This window comes from Cetorhinus maximus, chromosome 21 (genome assembly GCF_964194155.1).
Source record: "Cetorhinus maximus chromosome 21, sCetMax3.hap1.1, whole genome shotgun sequence".
Taxonomy (NCBI): Eukaryota; Metazoa; Chordata; class Chondrichthyes; order Lamniformes; family Cetorhinidae; genus Cetorhinus; species Cetorhinus maximus.
Genome location: NC_135899.1, coordinates 80,632,669 through 80,650,731, shown reverse-complemented (window position 1 = coordinate 80,650,731; position 18,063 = coordinate 80,632,669). Strand labels below are relative to the sequence as shown.

Here is an 18,063-nt window from a genome sequence, read left to right as displayed (position 1 = left end):
CCCAGACCCATTCTTCCCACGTTGAAGTTGGCTTCCCCCAGTTATTACATAAGAAGTTCGGTTGGCACAGAGTTTTATCAATGGGAGATCCATAAACCAGCGGCTCTGGCTAAGGATGATTCACAGATATTAACCATAACGGAAAATGCTCTGACCGTCATGAAACCACACAAGGCGAAACTTTAAAAAATGTCTGCTATTTCTGACACAGGTTTTTCTACCAATGCCACTAACTAAATAACCCCTAAGTGCTGGCTGATTTCTTCTCTCAATTTTCTTCCTTGCCTGTGGAGTTTACTCTGATGGCTGAGCTAAGACTAGACATTCTCCGCACTCTGGCACTGGCTGACGTTGTATTAGAAAAAACCCTTTACAACTAGTGATGCAGGCAGATGATTGACCTGCGCATGAAACACAGTTTCATTTGATAATTTACATTTAGACTCTTCCCACCCCAACCACTTTGAGATGAAGGACTGAGATAGGTCATCAGTTGCAGCACCTAAGGGAGGCGAAATGCCAAGTCAAGCAGCAAAGGAAACTGAACAATTTATCTACAATTTATGAGAAGGAAGTGCAATGCAAAGTGTCATCAGTCAGTCAGAAAGAACACATATTCCAGATAACAACACGCAGAGGTTTATAGGAAAATTACGCCTTTGTATTTATTGTCTGGCTGCAGTGATAAGATTTATTTATGCAGAGTTTAACATTTTGAGGACTTTAGTAACATTTCTTTATGAAAACAATCAGTAGAAGTGCAGCCAGATGAGCAGTTATGCAATTCACTTGGAGTTCCAGGAATGAAAATCCAGACAGATTTTGTAAGCTACATGGAAGCTGAACTGTTCAGAAGGGAATGTGGCATTACTGAATTCCCTTTTAAAGCTCTCAAGCATGTCTTAACACAGTTGTGACCTGTTTAAAATATATATTTGCTGACCTTTCAGACATTTTCCCGTTATCTAAAGATCATTAGTGTTGAAAGTTAAATTAACGAAATTGGTTTAAAACTATTGCAGTGCTGTGGCATGTAAAAATGAGCAAGCAGCAATTTGTGTCTTGGTTTTGTTCACCTTGAGGCAGCACATCAAATGATAATGTCTAATCAGTAAAGTTTTCGCCAGTCTACTTGAGTCGTTACTTCCTTAAAGTTCGAATTATTTTGGAGGATTGATCTAATGACACGTTTGCCTTTCTTTAACAATTAAGTGTGGGTTACAAATGCAATTTAAACTTTTGAAAAGCTATTCACTATGCTGTATTTGTGAACACAATACTCTTTGAGTTGAACTTGGCAATCATATCGCTCCAGCTATAAAGTATTGGCTTGGTTCCCAAATAGCAGCAGAGTTCAAATCCAGACTTTGGCTGTCCTCAATGACGATGTTTTTCTGTTTCCAACTGGGTAACTAGGTGGAATATTATACAGTCAAAACGGTGTGTCAGTGAACAGGACTGGTCATGTTCTGGAATATTTGTAAGCCTTTCCCTCTCTTTTATTCTTTCATGGAATATGGCTGTCACTGGCAAGGCCAGCGTTTGTTGCCCATCCCTAATTGCCCTTGAACTGAGTAGCTTGCTAGCCCATTCAGACAGTTAAGAGTCAACCACAGAACTGTGGGTCTGGAGTCACATGTAGGCCAGACCAGGTAAGGACGACAGATTTCCTTCCCTAAAGGACATTAATGAACCAGATGGGTTTTTACAACAATTGACAATGGTTGTCACGGTCACCACAGGGACTAACCTTATACTGCATATTATTTATTAATTGAATTTAAATTCCACCAACTGCCATATTGGGATTTGAACCCATGTCCCCAGAGCATTAGCTTGGGCCTCTAGATTACTAGTCCAGTAACATTACCATTACGTCACCATCTCCCCTATTTTTAAAAAAAAGAGAAAAATATTTCTGATAACACTTTACACTGTTTATTTTAAAATATAACTTTTTACGTTCTTCAAACCCTGCTTTTCCAGTATTCAACTAAATATTTTATTTAAGATTAAACAAAAAGACTCAATCAAATGCCCTGGAACTGGTGGAAAGTGGGTCTCAGTTCACATGATACACAGGTGGCCAAGGCTGACATATGCCTATTCTCATGGCTTGCAATAGGGCAATAAAATGCAGCTCAAATGCCAACGTAAAGCTCATGCCTTCAAAACAACATTAAAATAATCAAATTCAAAAGGAAAATAAATGTAAACGACCTTTAACTCACCTTGGGAAATGTCTACATGAGCTGCTTGAGCAAAGAGTGCAGAAGCCAAGTCAAACATACCTCCACCTTTAGCAGGTGTTTTTTATCTTTTGAAGCATGGTAGATAAGCATCAGGTGCAATTTTCGTTGAAACTTAGACTTCACGAAACTATCTGCCAACAACATTTCCCCAAAAAGGTAGGCTCAGAAGTCATTCTGAAAAGGAATTCATTTCAATGAGGTTGTGCTCTTGAGTCTAGTTGTCATATATTAGAGAACAAAGCTTAAGGTCTTTTAATTTTAACACTTATGTATACAACTCCAACAACTTGCAGTGAAGTGCCTTCAACATAAATGTTCAAAAGCATTTTGATATATGTTTCCTATGTTGATACACAATCAGGAAAGGTTAAGGTTAGAAGGGGTGACTGAAAGTTTCATCAAAGTGATGGATTTCGAGGAAGGCTTTAAAGATGGAGAGATGTAGGGAGGGTATCTCCAAGGATAGAGCTGAAGACTCTTTCATTTGTGACGGGCTCAGGAAGGGAAATGCACAAAAGACCAGAGTCAGAGGGTTAGAAGGGTCAGGAGGGACATGGGGCAGAAAAATATTCCATATATAGGGTGGAGTGAGATTATGGAGAGATTACAAGAGCAAGATTTTAAATGTAATGCATAGGAGATGCAGAGCCAATATAGATCAGTGAGAGTTAGCAATAATATGCAAACAGAACTCGGTGTGAGAGAAGACTATTTGTGACAGTTTTTTGAATAAATTGAAGTTTGTGAAAGATGGTAAACCAGTAATGAGATTACTGAGCATTATGAGAATTGCATGGAAATTATTACATGGAAACAGGCCGTCCAATCAAATCAGCCTATATTGGTGTATTTTCTTCACAGAAGCAGTAATCTAACCCTAAATTCCTGGTTTATTTCCATATACCTTTATCCTTCCTTCCTTTAACCACCTACCTGACTCATTCTTAGAAATTGACACAATCCTTCTTTTACTCATTTTGAGTAGTACATTTTCCAGCTACATAACTTACGTCCCTCATTCTAGACCCATTAGCCATTGGAAGCCACATCCCTACCAAATTTTAAATGCCTCTATCAAATCAACCTGTAATCTCGTCAATTTTAATGAGTAGTTAATGAGGTGACAAAGACTTTTATCAGGTTTTCGACAGTGGAGAGGCTGAGCAGCCATGAAAGTAAACATTTTTGATGATGGGTAGGATGTAGCTCATCTCAAGGTTGAACAGGGTTTTTTATATTCTTCATGGGTGTCACTGGCTAAGCCAGCATTTGTTGCCCATCCCTGATTGCCCTCGAGAAGGTGGTGGTGAGCCACCTTCTTGAACCACTGTAGTCCATGTGGTCTAGATACACCCACAGTGCAGTTAGGAAGGGAGTTCCAGGATTTTGACCCAGCGACAGTGATATTTTTCGGGCAATGTATTTCCAAGTCAGGATGATGAGTGACTTGGAGGGGAACTTGCAGGTGGTGGTGTTCCCATGCATCTGCTGCCCTTGCCTTTCTAAGTTGTAGAGGTCATGGGTTTGGAAGGAGTTTTGGTGAGTTGCTGCAGTGCATCTTGTAGATGGTACACACTGCTGCCACTGTCGGTGCTGGAGGGAGTGAATGTTTGTGGATGGGGGTGCCAGTCAAGCGGGCTGCTTTGCCCTGGATGGTGTGAAGCTTCTTGAGTGTTGTTGGAGCTGCACTCATCCAGGCAAGTGGAGAGTATACACACTCCTGACTTGTACCTTTGGGAGTCAGGAGGTGAGTTACTTGCCGCAGAATGTCCAACCTCTGACATGCCAAGGTTTCAAACAATCTGAGACAATGACTGGGAAAGGAGGTGGAGTTAGTAGCAAGGGAGTAGGATTTGTGTCAGGGGATAGAATGGTGCAGGTTTCCAGAGGTTGAGTTAGTCGGAAAGAAAGCTCCTAGTTAATTTCCAGTACTGGGATCAAAATTCATTCAAGATGGTCCCACAGGGCTGTCATGCTCAGGTATTGCCAGGAGTTAAACTGCCACCTGTACCACCAGCTGCTCTGATTTCTTACTTCAATAACTACTTAAGTGTCACATTACAATTGGTCTTTGGCATCCAGTCAGTTTGTTCTCCTGTTTTGTTTGACCATGAAGTTATCCAATCAGCCATGATCTTATTTTGATTGGATGAGACCTATTGCCAATCAGGCAGTGCTGACTTTGTTATTTTCCTACCCAATCAGCTGGGAGTGTGGGGCTGAGACAGTCGGAGGCAGGAGGTACTGTGGTGAAACCTCTTGAAGTACATCCAACAAGAGCTGGTGACCCTATTTCATACCCTTGTTCGTCCATATAGAAGAAGTTGCTTTGCCACTGTGTGGTGGTGTGAATTGTGGACAGAAGCTTGTCGCAGGGAATTGGGCAGAATTGACCATCTCTTAATGGTTGTTTTTTGGAATGATACTGGCAGAAGCCTGGGAGCAAATTATGGGGAGAGGCAAGAAAGGAGAAGGGGGAAAAAAGATACAGATGATTACATAGCCATAAATGGTTATGAAGCAATACTTCTGAATCAAACACAGTCCAATCCCAGTAGTAACTTCATCAACAGTGAATTATCATTATAAACACTGAGGGAGATTTTAAAAAAGCATTGGAACCCATTTAGCGGGTACTTGACAAGCAGATAAGTGAGACCTGCCAGATCTGGACATTCAGTATGTCTCCTGATGCCATTATTTTATAAAATATGTAAAATAATTTTTTTTCTTTTGAGCAATAAGATCTTTTTGTTACTTATATCTGGGCAAGTGAGAGTTATATGGGGATATTATTACTTAGTACAAGGGATGTAATGACAATACAACAGTATGTGCATATCTAATATGAGCAGCTCAGACTAACAGATAAATAAGTTGTCCATGCTCATGCTAAAAACTAATTGGATAGAGCTCTATATAATTTCCATAAAACATAACATTGCATATTGGCTCTGCATACGACAGTATTGGAAAGTAATGTTAATTCATACCAAACTCTGTCAAAACATCCCTTTGTGTGCCTTTTATGTAGTACATGCTAGTCCATGTTTGGTGTCGCCACCACCATCATCATCATTTGTCACAATGTTAGGAAATCGTTTGTGAATTTGAGGTCAGAGCTGCAGTGGTCTTGCTGATTCATACCTGAACCTAAAGTTGCAAATTGACAGTAAATATCTGGAAGTGGTGCATGTAATTCCGGCTTTGGTATATGAATCAGCCTTATTAATATTTATCACTTTCTTTGCCCAATAATTGTTCAATAAAGTCCTGAATTTTGGTGGATCCGCCACATTGACACATTCGTAAGGTATGAAGCTGCCTTGTGCTTTGAATCTGTTTGGTGATTACACCGTAGACGGAACCAAGAAAGTCTTGCCCAAAAGGTGTGTTGTTTCAGAAGACACTTTGAACATTAGGTATTCTACAATTTTTTTTCTCTAGTTTCTTCTCGCCTAAAAGCTAGTTCCTCCCTGGAGGTTGTTCATTGAGCACACACTCCACGCCGTTGCATTGTTTAAATGGCTATTCTTAATGTGTAATCATGGACAGAGAGAGTTCGAAGGCACCAGGCTGTGAGAAGGGGAGAAATCACAACCAGGCCTTGTGCTCTCCGTACCTGTTTTCCATCCACGTGCACTTTTGCAGCAGGCATCATTATTACCTAATTGGGAGCAGGCTGGGTATTTTTTCCCTCCCTAAGCGTCGACATCAGTCATAGTGCCCTACCAGTTGCTCTGACTGAAATCAATTAACTGAACATATACCAAAAACCCAGTACCTTCATTCCTGGCCTGGCTCAGTCCCAATCTGGACTATCTATTTACCATTAAGGGTGATGGTGTAGTAGTATTGTCGCTGGACTAGTAATCCAGAGACCCAGGGTAATGCTCTGGAGACCTGGGTTCAAATCCCACCACAGCAGATGGTGGAATTTGAATTGAAAAAAAAATATGGAATTAAAAATCTAATGATGACCATGAAACTATTGTCGATTGTTGTGTAAACCCGCCTGGTTCACTAATGTCCTTTAGGGAAGGAAATCTGCTGTCCTTACCTGGTCTGGCCTACATGTGACTCTTAAATGCCCTCTGAACAAGGGCAATCGAATGAATAAAAAAATATTGAGCCATTGGAGAAACCTGTGTCACCAAGCAGAACATAATACCAAACAATAATGAGTTTGTAACAACTGAGAAAATTGTTAAGCTGTGAATCCATTAAGCCGTGTATCCAGTAATGTGTTCCTCTTGTCCAAGGTGTCATCTGGTTTTCTGGAATGCCCCCTCTGTCTGGTGCGCCATCCGCAGGAGAATGTGCCCGAAATCATGACGTGCCACCACCGCTCCTGCCTTGACTGTTTGCGCCAGTACCTGCGCATCGAAATCACAGAGAGCCGCGTGAACATCAGCTGTCCTGAGTGCTCAGAGCGGCTGAATCCATACGACATCCGGATGATACTGAACGACCAGACGCTGATGGAGAAATACGAGGAGTTTATGCTACGTCGGTACCTTGCTTCCGACCCCGACTGTCGATGGTGTCCAGCGCCAGACTGTGGGTATGTTGTGCGTGTTCCTTTGAAAAGAAATCTGGCCGTTTACATTGCACTCTCCTAGCTGTCATTGAAGGAGGTGTTCAAAATCACGAGGGGTCTAAACCGTGTGGGTGGGGGGAAACGACTCCCTTTGGTGGAAAGTTCAATAATCGGGGGAGGCTGATTTTAAAACGATTGGCCAAAGAAGCAGAGGTGAGATGAGGAGAAATGTTTTTTTGCACAGTGAGTGATTAGGATCTGGAATGCACTACCTGAGAGTGTGGCGGAGGCAGATTCAAATGCGGCTTCCAAAAGGGAATTGGATAATTATCTGAAAAGTTTTGGAGGGTGTCTACGGAGATTGCCGGGTAGCGGGACAAGCTAGAGTGGTGCCAGGAATGAGCAATTCCAATTGTGATGAGAGCTTTGAAAAAACTGGGACTTTTCTGACTGGGACCAAGAAAGGTCAGGGGGGAATGGGGAAGTTAATAGTTCTACAAAATCATGAAAGCTTTTCAAAGCTAAATAATGAAGGATTGATTGCAGCTGTTGGCGAACCAGTAACAAAGGGGCGTAAACTCGGGATTATGAGGAAAAATGAAGGGAGAGGTTTGAATTTTTTTCCCAAAAGATTATTATTAGAACATGGAAAAGTTTGTCCTAAAACTGTGGTGTGATAGTTAGCGGAGATGTGCAGCAGCATCATAAGTTACAGAATAAGTATTTACTTTGTTGTTTAGTTTTTTTAGTGTTTTGTTAGCTAAGCAGTTAAATAAAAGGGTCGCTTGGTCAAAATCCTGGAACTGCCACCCTAACAGCACGGGTGGGTGTACCAACACAACATGCACTGCAGCGGTTCAAAAAGGCAGCTCACCACCTTTCTCAAGGGCAATTAGGGATAGGCAACCAATGCTGGCCCAGCCAGCAACTCCCACATCCCATGAATGAATTTTTAAAAAGCATCTATAAATAAATTTTTATCTAATAAATACATACAGACTCAGCCATGGCAGAGCCAGCTTGCACGATCGGACTGCAACATACGGGAGTTGGTGCACAGCGAGGCTGCGGCTCCGATCTCTCTGACTCCGAGACATTGAGCTGGAGTGCAAGTTAGAGATGGAGGGGGTGAATGTCTGGACAGTTTGTTCCAGACATTGGCCACACCTCAGAGGTGCAGCATCAGCACAGAGTTAGTGAGACCACTCGGGCACTGAGTAAGAGCGGGAATCCATAGAAACTGATACCTACCCAACAGGTACAGTATAATTGCCTGTACAGATGTTGGAAGGACAGATTGGATGATGACCATGGCACCTTGGAAAGAGAGGAGAAGGGGAACCTTAATTGTTGGGGATTCAATGATTAGGGGGAATGAATAACATCCTTTGTCAGCAGGATTGAGAGCCCCATTTGTCCCTATTGCCTACCGGCTGCCAGGGTGAGGGACATCTAGGACCAGGAATTTTAACTCCCACATAGATTGAAATAAGCAGACCAGCTCATGTCAGGAAGGCAGAAACTATTTTGAGTCGGCAACAATATATCCTAGAACCAAACAGGGGACAGGCCATTTTAGGCTTAATAATGAGTAATAAGTCAAATTTAGTTCACAGCCTAACAGTGCGTGAAAATTTATCTTAACACTAATCAAAATATGATCAAGTTCAACCTTGTATTTGAAAGGGAGAAATGTGAAACAGCCTCTTAAGATTCCAGATTTAGGTAAGGCATAATTGAATGAGACAGAGACTGCCCAGAGTACTGGGCAAATCTATTAATGAGTAAAGCGACAGAAGATTAGTGGGAGATGTTCACAAAAGAATTTAAAGTGATTCAGAGCCTTTTGTATCCTTGGGGACAAGAGCGCCATTTTCCAGAACAAAACAGCCATGGATGACTAAAGAGGTAAGAGACAATATAAAGCAAAGAGATAAAGTGTGCAAAAAAAAAAACACACATCCTGGCAAATGGGAGATACAAAGAACAGCAAACAATGACAAAATGGATAAGAAGGGCTACTAAAAAAGTATATGAAAGAAACTTGCCAGAGATATCAAAATCGACACAAAAAAAGCTTTTACAGTTATTTTAGGTAAAAGAGGGTGCCCAAGAGCACCGGTAATGATAAAAAGAGATGGTGGTGATGGCGGACATGTTAAATAATTACCTTGCATCCGTATTTACAGTAGAGGACATTCCAAGGAAGCTAATGTTGAATTGGGGATGGGAACTCACCATGATGAATGTCAGCAAGTTAACAATAATGAAGAAAATACTGGCAGCAGAAAGTGACAAACCCCCAGGACCTGATGATTTTGATCCCAGGGTTTTAAAGAAAGTATGTGAGAACATTGCAGATGCTTTAACAATAATTGTGCATGTTACTTCACTTGCTTAAGAAAAGTGAGAGGGATACCAGGGAATTATAGAGCACTTAGCCTAACATGTGTTGTTGGGCAATTACTCCAGTCTATAATTAAGGATCGAGTGACTGAACACCTTGAAAACTTTCAGCTGATCAGAGTTGTGGACAGGGGAATTTCTGTGGATATTATTTATATGAATTTCCAGAAGGCATTTGAGTTCCTCATAACAGACTGTTGGGTAAAAGTATTGACCTGGTTAGAAAACTGGCTAAGAGGCAGGAATCGGAGAATAGGGATAATGGTCAGGCATTCTAATTTGCAGATGTGACTAGTGGTGTCCTGAAGGACGGTCTCAACTATTCACTGTGTTAATTAACAGCTTAGGTGGTGGGAAAGAGAGTCACGTACCCACGTTTACGAATAACACGAAAATAGGTGATATTGTAAGTTGGAAGTATACAACTACAAAGAAATATGAATAGATTAAGTGAATGGGCAAAACTGTGGTAAATGAATTTCAATATAAGCAATGTGAGGTTTGGATCTAAAAAGGATTGGTCACAGTTTGTTCTAAATGGTGAAAAGCTAGAAACTTGACTTTGGCATCCATGTACATAGATCATTAAAATGGCAATGGACAGGTACTGAAAATAATCAAAAAGGACTGGTGGTCTTTATATCTAGAGGACTAGAATACAAAGGGGTAGAAGTCAAGCTTCAGCTTTTCAAAACCCTGGTAAGACCACACCTGGCCTATGTTCATTTCTTAGGAAGGGTATAATTGCCTTGAAGGGAGTGCAGGGTAGATTTGCTAGAATGATACCTGGGCACCAAGGGTTAAATTTCAAGGAAAGATTACGCAAACCAGAATTATAATTGTGGGATTTCAATTAAGGAGTGATTTGATTGCAATTTTCAAGCTCTTAAGGGGAACTGATAGAGTAGATAGAGAGAAAGCTCATTCTGCTGGTTGGGGAGTCTAGGACAAGGGAACAAAGCCTAAAAATTTGAACCAGGCCTTTCGGGAGTGAAGTTAGGAACCACTCCTACACACAAAGGATGGTAGAAATCTGGAACTCTCTTAGGCAAATGATAGTTGATGCTGGGTCACTTGTTAATTTTAAATCTAAGAGTAGTAGATTTTTTGTTAGCCAAAGTACTTGAGGCATATGGGGCAAAGGGTCATGGATCAGCCATGATCTCATTGAATGACAGAACAGGTTCAAGGGACTAAATGGCCTCCACCTTTTCCCATGTTCCTATGAGTGCCTAATGAGATTTCAATCTGTGATGCCATCTAAAAGGCATTGGTAAATATTTGAATGTGAAGAATATAAAAAGGAAAGATTGGAATAAATAGCTCTAATTGAAGTATTAGGTCAAAGGCTATGTGCCAAATGGCCTATTTCTGTGCTTTAATTTATATCAATCTCTAATAAATCACAACTGTCAAAGGTACTTCTAATGAGATTAGTGATGTAGTGAGAATGAGAGTACTGATGTTTTACTTTGGCAAGAAGTTGAACAAATACTGTGCTTGTATCTGATTTTTGACTACATATAAATTTCTTTATTTGCCTTGGAGAAAGAAATAAATCCATCTGTTTTCGTATTTTCTATCTATAGTTTAACGTATTGGCCTGACATAAGCACTGTAGAAGAATAATAACAAGTGTGTGGGCAATTTATTGATCTTGTGCACATACCTGCTCACACTGGAAAATATAACCGCAATAGTTTCAAAGTCTTTCAAGTGGATCTGTTAAGCTAATAAAAACATTAAAAAACATACCTTTTACAGCAACTATTTATGGAATGACATCAAGACAGCTTTTGCTTCCTTTTACCCATACACCTACCTCTGGTTCCATTGCCAAGAGATTTCCCACCTGTTGACCTAAGCAAGAACTGACAAAACGGTGTACAAATACGGTTGTAGTTTTGACTGTAAGGCAGCATTCGGGATCTATCCACTAATTACAGGGTAGTGATTGTGAAGTAAGCTTTGAGTCACCTCAAATAGATAACATTTTTCAACTAGATATCAGGAGAGGGGCAGGTAGGTTTTTGACAGAAGGCCATATTCAATGAGTGACAGGAAGGAAGGACAGATCAACAATTTAGGTGGGAGAACGGGGGTTTAGGTAGTGGGGTTGCTGGGTGGCAGAAAGATTTGGGGTGGGACAGGCCATCTTTGGGGAATTTGAAGACGTACAGGATGTGGGGGACCGCTGATGGGGGAGATGAAGAGATCCAGAGAGATGGGGAGAAGATTGTAAAAGGGCCAGATATTGTGGGGGGAATGATCACAAGAAGCCAGAGCGATCAGGAGAGGCAGAGGAGAGATGATTACAGGGAATCTGTGGAAGACATGGGGGTCGCAGGTGATGGGTAGAGGGGGTGGGGGCTGACCGATTGCTGAAGAGGTTGACAGATTCGCTTGGTAGGGAAAGGGTGCAGCATTCCTCCTGGCCCATAAGCCTTGTTGGAAAAGCATTTACCTGACTTTGCCTCCTTTTTAGATGCAGGGTTTCCTGAAGTCTGAGTGATCAATCTGTGGTTCAGGGTCCCTAAGGGGAGGCTGGAAACAGATAGTATTGATTTATTCAAATACAGATTAGATAGATTTCTTAAAATATAATATATGCTCAGTTTGAGGCATGACATACTATAAACAGTCACTAGGTAGTATAGAACTTGAATATTGACGAAGCTTTTCATCTGGCATCCTAGTAAGTCTCCATGTCTGTCTTCGAGCAAACATAAATGAGCCATGTTATGAGCTTGATTGATTATCTTAAGTTGGTTGTTAGTGTAGTTATTAGCACACTCAGGATTACTCAGCAAGTGCTGTCCAATCACAATCACAGCTAACTGTGGTTCTTTTGTTTTTGATTTTGCGAGTGTGTGGTCTGTACTCTGCCTATTACGAACAACCAAAGAAACATGCTTCATTTAATCAGCCAATCATTGGGACGTACAGCCTATGTACCTGGCATCGACCGACACTGAAATTCATACATGCAGTTGCTCAATCATGTGGGAGGCAGAATGTCTTTTTAGACTGACAGCAGCATAGCCACTGCATAGTAGCAGCATGAAACAGCTTGCTTAACCTGTTGTTCAAATTTTTGAGTTACTTTGCCTTTTCAGGATAATTTGAGGGAGACCTGACACTTTTCAGGTCCGAAAGTGGCCATTTGTGAGTTTGCTTGATACAGAGTAAACAGTGACCTGATCAGGATAGCCACTGTCCCACAGGGTAGCTCTGATGCGCTTTATTTCTGCATCAATATGAGGAAATGGCTAGGGCCCTATTTACAAGATTGCTGATAAGGCCAAGTGTGTGTCACCGATTGTTGCGCTGCACAGGGGTGTTAATGTAATGGGTGGGGGTGTGTTAGCATAATGAGCAGTGCGTAGTGGTTAGTCTGCTTGTTGCCTCTTGCTTTCAGCTCTCACCACTGGCAAGCTATTGTGAAAAGAGAGCCAAGTGCGTAATCCTCTCCCACCAGTACAGAGCCTCTGTAGTGCCTCGCCATGGCGACATACATAAACTGGGTACCTCGCAGACCCAGGCTAAACTACAGGGAACTCAGGAGGCTTGGCCCCTGTACATGTAGCAGAGAGGCCCACCAGGGTGTGGTTATGCCCTGGTGCCCAAGAACCAGACCCCCAGCTATAGGTAAATAGCCCCACTGCCTTCTGGGTGTATTGGGAGAGAAGAAGGCTAAGGGAGTAAACCCTGACAGAAAATCCGTTTGTGGAGTCCTGTAGGTGGTTTTCTGTCATATATCAGGCAGCTTTCTGGCAGCTCCTGCAGCAGAGCTGGTACCAACCAGCACTGGTTTCATCCTTTCCTTTGGACAATACTAGCAGAGTTGAGGTGGGTGGGCAGGGAGGGGGTACACCCTGATGCTTGGACAGCTCGGGGTCCTCCATACTATTTGCCCAGGCCTGCGAACTGGGGAGGACACTCCAGCTTTGTGGTTCACAATGGCACAACATGGGGGGAAAAACAGTTACCGGTTATAAGCTCTCACTTAGAGCGTAGAGCACGAGCGCCAGGGGCTACTTCCGATGGTGGGAGAGATCATGGCATCTCATTGGATAGCTACTGCCCATCTCAAGCACAGAGTGGCCCCTGTCAGGTTGTGGCGGGACAGCACCTAACTGTTTACTTCAGTTGGTGCTTGGAGCTTAAAAAGTCATCTCTCAACAGGCGAGTTGCTAATGTATGCACCAGGCAAAACAAACCCAACAAAGAAGACAACAGTCTTTTGCATCACAAGCTAGAACGTAAGGACTATGCGTCCCAGCCTTACCGATGACCTGTTGCAGGTTGGTGAGGTCTGCACCAAGAGCTTACAAGGTTCAATGTGGACATTGAGGGAGCCTAGTTTCTTGCTGCACAGCAAAGTGAATTACTTAAAGAAAAACACTACACTTCTGCAAGGGGAAACTCGAGAAGCAACATGAGGTTGGAGTGGGATTCGCAGTAGAAAAGACGCTCCTTGCAATGGTTGAACCTCCCAGCGAAGGCTCAGAGAGGCTTCTTACTCTTCACTTGTCAACAAGATTGGGTCCAGTTAACCTTGTGGGTGCCTATGCCCCAACACTCATGTCCATCCCAGATGCCAAGGATCAATCCTATGGGCACTTGACCCTGCCATCAGAATTCCCAGCACTGAGGGTCCGTATCTTGTCAGGGACTTCGACGCAAGGCTAGGTACCGATCACACAGCTTATCCAACGCGCATTGGGTACCAGGAAATCTGCAAGCAGAACAAAAGTGAACAGAGGTTTTTTTCTTTTTTTTTCATGGGATGTGGGTGTCGCTGGCAAGGCCAGCATTTGTTGCCCATCCCTTATTGCCCTTGAACTGAATGGCTTGCTAGCCCATTTCAGAGGGCATTTAAGAATCAGCCACATTACTGTAAGCCTGGAGTTGCATTTACAGCAGGTGAGGATGGCAGATTTCCTTCCCTAAAGGACACCAGTGAACCAGATGGATATTTCTAACAATTACACAGATTAGCTTTATCTTCCAGATTTCTTAATTAATTGAGTTTAAATTCCACGAGCTGCAATCATGGGATTTGGACCCATGTCCCTAGAACATTATCCTGGGACTCTGGGTTACTAGTCCAGTAACGTTAGCACTGCACTGCACTATCATCTCTGCCACCGGTTGCTGGAGCGATGCTGTTACCTGTGGACTCTGTGTGACAGGCACCTACTTCCAAACCAGATCTTGCGCCAAGGTGTCCTGGGGACACCTGAGATCATCTCACTGGCGCCACCTGGATCTCATCATCACCAGACATACCACCCTCGACAGTGTCCTCATCACTTGTAGCTCTCTCAGCGCTGACTGTGACGTTGACTGCACCCTAGTCCGTGAGTTGCTGTTTGCTGATGATGCTGTGCTGTTATCTCATCCTGAAGTTCACTTACAACAGTTTGTAGATTGGTTCTCCCGGGCCTCATTGGACTTGACAATGAGTGTCAGGAAGACCAAAGTTAAGGGCCAGGACGTAGAGACTCCACCCTCCGTCAACATTGATAGCCTCGTTCTGGAGGTCGTTGACAGCTTCACATACCTTAGATCAACAATTACCAGCAACTGATCCCTTGATGCCAAAATCAGCACCAGGATTTCCAAGGCCACGGCTGTCGTGTCAAAGTTGAGAAGTCGAGTGTGGACCAACACCAAAGTATCTGAAAAGACAAAGCTCTGTGCGCCCCAGACTTGTGTTCTCAGCCGCCTCCTTTACTGTCACGAGGCAGGAACAACTTATGCAAACCAAGAAAAGCGGTTGAACACAATGGACTGGATTAAATCCAGTATGCTAACTCTGTTCCCCTCTCCACAGGCCTGCTGAGTATTTCCAATATTTTCTATCTTTGTTTCAGACGTCAAGCATCTGTGGTTTGCTTTTGACCCACGTAAACAGTTTTTTTCCCTGCGTGAATGTAAACACAATCAACAAATAATTAAGCTTTAACCGGCTACGGTTTCCATGAATTGTTGGCTTGGGAGCCAGAGATTCTTCAAGTAATCCACAATGATGCTAGAATGGGAAATAGCTGCTGTTCTTTAAACAATGTCAGTTATGAGGAGTTTCAAAGCTGCAATAATTCACATCGATAGGGTCACAGTTTTCATTTTTTTTTACATGATTATTAAAAAACACATTTTAATTCTAGCAACTTTGCTAATGCCAGACTGGCTGTATTGAGTGATATTTACATGGGCTGCTAGCACACCTATCATTACAGTGAATTGAAACTCCTTGATAAGTCTGCAGTGGCTCTTTCACTACTTTGCCATACCGTGGGTTGACTGATCAATCCACACAGCACTTAATTTTGGGCACTGTAAAGTTAGGTTTTGAAATGTTGACCTTGGCTGACATTTAGGGGCAGGATTTTTCCGTTGGCCTGCGGGGGAGGGCCCGACATGCTGACGTGTGAAATGATGCGCGATGACGTCAGCTGCGCCCCCGCCAAAATGAAAACGGCCTGTTAAGACCATTAAGAAATTTAATTGAGGCACTTGCGAACGCTGCCCGTCCTACTTCAAGGTTTGTCGGGCAGGTGAAAAGCCTAAGCGGCCTTCACGCTTTTCAGGAAACCTGATCCACGGGCGGGATGAGATTTCCTGAAGCTTTTATCAAATAAATAGATAAATTTTCATAAATTTTAAAAACATGTCCCAACTCACATGACATGTTTAAATAAATTTTCAAGTCATTTATCTGATTGTTTTAATATCCATTCGATCTCCCTGAGGCAGCTCCGTGCCTCAGGGAGATTGTTGCGCTTTGCACTCATGCGCGAAAGAGCGCTGGCCCCGAATCTCCCCCCCCCTCCCCCCCCCCCCGACCTCTCCTTCCGCCCGCACAGGTAGCGCACAGTTGCACATTACACTGGGCGGACCTGAATTGCCCCGCCCGCGTAAAATGGCGGCACAGAGCCAATCACGGGTGGAGATCGGCCCCCGCCCAGCCTGCCCGTCATAGGAGAAATCCTGGCCTAGGTTGCAGTCAAGTATGTTACCCCCCTTTATCAGCTTGTTGTAATCGGATATACTTGCTGAGTCCGTCTAGGCAAAACTGTTGATTTTTGGTGGCTGAAGGGCATGAACGTTACTGGACTTCCAAATAGAAACGCATTGGGCCGGATCTAGCCAGAGTGGGACATCTTGCCACGCATTAGTTGGACTTTCTTCTTTACGTTCAGGCCAAACATGTAACTTGCTGGAAATGTGAGCTAACAGTAGTTTGGCGGAAGCAATGGCGTATCTGGGATCTCCGTTAACAGCAGGACCAACAGTGCATTTTCTTAACCAATGAGATTTAAGAATTGAGAAAGAAGTAACAGGGAAGCAGGTTGAATTTGAGTGGGTAAATTAGTAAAATAAAATACAAGAGAAATAGAGAATAAAAGACTGAATTAAGAGAGGTGGGGGGAAAAGACAAAGGAAAAGAAAAAAAATGTGAAACGTTTAAAATTTGACACTTAACTCTAACAACAATTTACTATATGCAGTAGTGGGAACGAGCAGTTAAAATTGTTCCCTCTCTGGGCTAGCGTGGTTAATTGGCACTGCCTTAACCATTATAATTTTGTTAAAAAAGATATTTGAGCTGTTAAGTTCCAATTCTAACTTTCTGTGGCAAGTTGAATGGACGATTACTGTGCAAATCCAGGAAGTTCTGAGAAATAACATGGAGACTAAGGGCAAGATGCCTTTTGTACAAAGCAAGGTGTATATTGACCGGCTAGATCTGGAGAATTGCAACACACGGGCCAATCTCTTAATTTCCTGCACTTGTTGACTGATTTGGATATTAATAGTGGCGTACGTCGTTACTGTGCTATTATTTTTCCAGTAAGATCCGGCCCATTGTTCTGTTTTGTTTTGGATTATTTAACCAAATAATAGAAACAAAATAAGCACTTTAGAAATCGATTATTTTGTTGGAACCAATTATTTTGTAGGATTGACGGACAATTCTGCTTAATCGTTTAAAAAAAAAAGTAACTAGAAACAGGTGTGTACTGATTGCTTGGCATTCTACATAAGTGTTAAAATCAAAACAGAATAAATCTGAAATGAGTCAGAATTGACCTTTTTCTGAAGGCAGATTCACGTGGATGTGAAAACCCCCATTACCACAGAAACGTTTTTTTCCAGGTATTGTATTGATGCCTGAGCTGAATCATCTCTGTCTGGATCATATCCCACCTACAATCACTTTGTCTTACAGGAATTGATTTTTGATTTCCTTAAGTCCTCGTTCAGCAGACATTAATTTCGGTCGGACCAGTTTAATATGTGATGCTTGTAGTTGAAGTAAACTAATAATCCGTATTAACTCATGCAATACTTGAGAGCACACGTTAAATATAGTTTTAATTATGAAATGCTTACCCTGCCCCATTGGTTTTACTTCCGACGAAATTGTATTGGTTATGGTCGTGTGTCTCTGGTCAGACTACGATAGACATAAAACCAGAAGCCAAACAGTTTTAAAGTACAATAATGGACAGAAAGGACTGAATAAAGTGCAGGATGTATGTACATCTATGTACGCGAGGAGGGAGGTGCAGAGTTAATTGCAGGAAAAGACGCATTCAGGACTCGCAGTGATAAACTCGTCACATACACAACAGTCAACACATGCTTCCAAAATAGAGCAGGTCTGCGGAGACGAAGATCCTTAAATCATTTTAAAAGTAGATGAATCTCATGAATTTGGAAGGCTGGACAGTTTTTCTGAATGGGGCAAATAACTGCCACTTTCTTCTGAATGTAACTTTCCGAACAGCTGGAGTTCATTTGCTGTTTCTATATTCAAAGACCTTGGCCCGTGTTTTGTGATCAGCAGTGAAG

The 18,063-nt window shown here is 42.4% G+C and overlaps 1 protein-coding gene across 1 annotated transcript in view; it reads left to right on the top strand.

The window, feature by feature from the left end:
- The window catches only part of LOC144696052 (E3 ubiquitin-protein ligase RNF19B-like), a 167,194-nt gene that overhangs the window by 131,945 nt on the left and 17,186 nt on the right, over window positions 1–18,063 (top strand). Inside the window, exon 4 of the mRNA XM_078567256.1 lies at window positions 6,515–6,816. Coding sequence (XP_078423382.1) covers window positions 6,515–6,816 — 302 coding nt within the window. The remainder of the gene's footprint in view (window positions 1–6,514; window positions 6,817–18,063) is intronic.